At 52.8% G+C, this 2,492-nt stretch overlaps 1 protein-coding gene across 1 annotated transcript; it reads left to right on the plus strand.

The window, feature by feature from the left end:
* Positions 1 to 339: 339 nt before the first annotated feature.
* Positions 340 to 430, plus strand: SMIM7 (small integral membrane protein 7; the record flags this gene model as incomplete). Its single annotated transcript, XM_010144265.1, has 1 exon — positions 340 to 430. A coding segment is annotated over one exon (91 nt), but the record flags the coding sequence as incomplete, so codon positions are not given.
* Between the last annotated feature and the right edge of the window lie 2,062 nt (positions 431 to 2,492).

Raw genomic sequence — 2,492 nt, forward strand, 5'->3', positions numbered from 1 at the left:
TTTCTTCCTGGTTTTTTCCGAGGGGGTGCCTGTGCTGCAGAGGAAATGCTCTACTTACAGCCCGAGGCCCGTTGGTACCGCTGCTTCCCGGCGGAACGTGCCGGGAAAGCTGGAAGCTGCAGCCCAGGGCTGCCCTCCCCCGGGTCACTGACTCTTCGCCACGTGCCTGTGTTGGGCTGCACCGAGCGTAGGATCGTTCACCTAAACCGTCAGGGTTTTGTTCTCCAACCTTTTTCTTTGCCTTTTTTCCCCCCTGTTAGTTGTTTATATTTGTCAGTCGGTGTTAAAAATGTGACTTGTCAAGTATTTTTCACCTCGAGGACTTCTCCTGATTTTTAGGTGACAACATCAGAGAGTTCTTGCTGAGCCTCAGATATTTTCGCATCTTCATTGCCTTGTGGAATGTCTTCATGATGTTCTGCATGATTGTGTAAGTGACGCGCTGCAGATCTCGGCGGTTGGTTATAGGAAGTTGTCTGGGTTGGGATTTTTCTTGCACATATATTTCTTTCTGGGTCTCGTTCTCTCCCACTCTGTTGTTCCATAATTCATTTCACTTATTTCAGCCTTCAAAGGGCTATTGGTTGGCCTCACCAGTTTCTGCTAACGTGGGCACCTGTAGCGCAGGACAACCCCCTCTGCCCGCGGGGTGACGGAGCCTCAGGCAGAGCGTGCCGTGATAAAGCCCCCCTGGGGCAGGATCCCTCCTCCACTTTGGGGTGTTTGTCACTTATCGGGGGGGAAAAACCCACCAAGTAACAGAACGGGATCGGCCTCGAGCACAGTCTGCGGGAAGGGCGGGTTTTGGTCCGACAGGCTGGAGGCTGCTTCCCCCTGCGGCTGCGTGGTGTGACGGGAGGAGCAGAGCCGGCGGCCAGTGGCACGCTGCGGGGGCGAGCTGGGAGGGCACTGCTGTGGCTGCGCACAGCTGCACCCGCCTCACCTGCTGGTCTCCTCTTGCATCCATCAGGTTATTTGGATCTTGAAAGTCATCCTCAAACACGCCTGTCAACTCGGAAGAGACTTTTGGCTGCAAACACAACTTTTCTATCCAGTAAGAGGTCCCGATGCTTTCCAGACACAGCCCTGGGGCTGCGGCCTGTGCTTCGCTGCGAGCACCCGCGGCGCAGGGCACGGTCATGCTCTTCAGCCGGTCGAGCAGCAACACGGTGCACGCGGGTCCGCTCGCTGCCGGGGGATGGAGCCAAAACCTGCAGAGTAAAATTATTCCAACTGCGCTGAAATAAAGAGAATGTTAAATTGTTGTGGGAGGCTGAGAGTGGGGTGTCAGCGTGCAGGGTGGGGCTGGAGCCCGGCGGGGGACCTCGGTCTCAGCACTGCGCCGCTGGCCACTCCTGGCTCTGGGTGTCTCTGCTGGTGTCACCGTGCTCTGGGGAACGTGGCAGTTGCACTTTTTGATTCTCGTTTTTATAAAGCTGAGCAGGGTGTTGGTGTCACTTCTCACTACTCCATTCCGTTTTGTTGGAGAAGTAGAAAAGGATGAAGACAGCGGCATTCGCACCTTCTCGCTTTGTCCAACAAAATACTTTTTAAATTAAAATTTCCAAGATAAGTTTTTTTTGTCTAAGCAATATGTGAGGGATTTTGAATAGGAGAAATAGCAAAAATAATTCTATAAGCCAATGCTAAGGAATAGTTTTGGTATAATCCTGGATTTGGTTGAATAAAGTTGTTCTATTTAAGGGTAAAATGTATATTGGATACTGCGTCCGTTCTGTTACAAGGGAAACCAATTCAGAATTGTGGTGGTTTGAGAAACTTTAGCTAGTCTGGCGCTTGGGTCTGGCTGCTCGGGTTGTTTTTATTTATGCTGTTGGCCTCTTTGAGCAGCACCTTTTCCCCCAGCACCTCCAGGATCATTTTGGAGTGAGTGCAGTGCTGGGTATCTTTAAATCAAACTAAACTATTAGTGGAACTTCCTCGGCCTCAATTTCTTAAGCTGTCTGACTGTCAAGGAGAGGGAGGCCTCATTTAACTGATCCTGAGGCTCAAGATTTAGCGAATACCCTGAATTTTCTCTGGATGCAGCCAAACCAACCCCCGTCTTCCCTTGCAGTGCCCAGGGGGTGGAAGCAGCTGGCACTATCTGGGCATAACCCGCCCGAGGCCCCTGGACTCGGCACTGCAGCCCCCGGGCTCGGTTTTGGACTCGGGGGGTTAATTCTTACTCAGGAAAACGGCTGCTCCTGTGTGGAGACTGTGAACACGGGGAATGGAGGAAATGGCTCTACCGGTAAAGGATTACACACCGCTTTGTTGTCATTCAGCTCCTGAGCAGGTGCTTTAAACGTCACCAGTTCGTTTGGAGCCATTAGGTGCTTTGGTGGGTTTTGGTGCTGGGCTGGCGCGTTCCCAGCATGGTGCAGGACACGCCGCTCGCTCCGTGGGAGCCGTACGGCTGCTGTGGCACCAGCCCCGGCTTTGTGTCACAAGCATCAGAAAACCTGTGTCGCTTCTGCCCTGCGGGTTCT

The sequence above is a fragment of the Buceros rhinoceros genome, unplaced genomic scaffold (genome assembly GCF_000710305.1).
Source record: "Buceros rhinoceros silvestris isolate BGI_N320 unplaced genomic scaffold, ASM71030v1 scaffold38879, whole genome shotgun sequence".
In the NCBI taxonomy this organism is placed as follows: Eukaryota; Metazoa; Chordata; class Aves; order Bucerotiformes; family Bucerotidae; genus Buceros; species Buceros rhinoceros.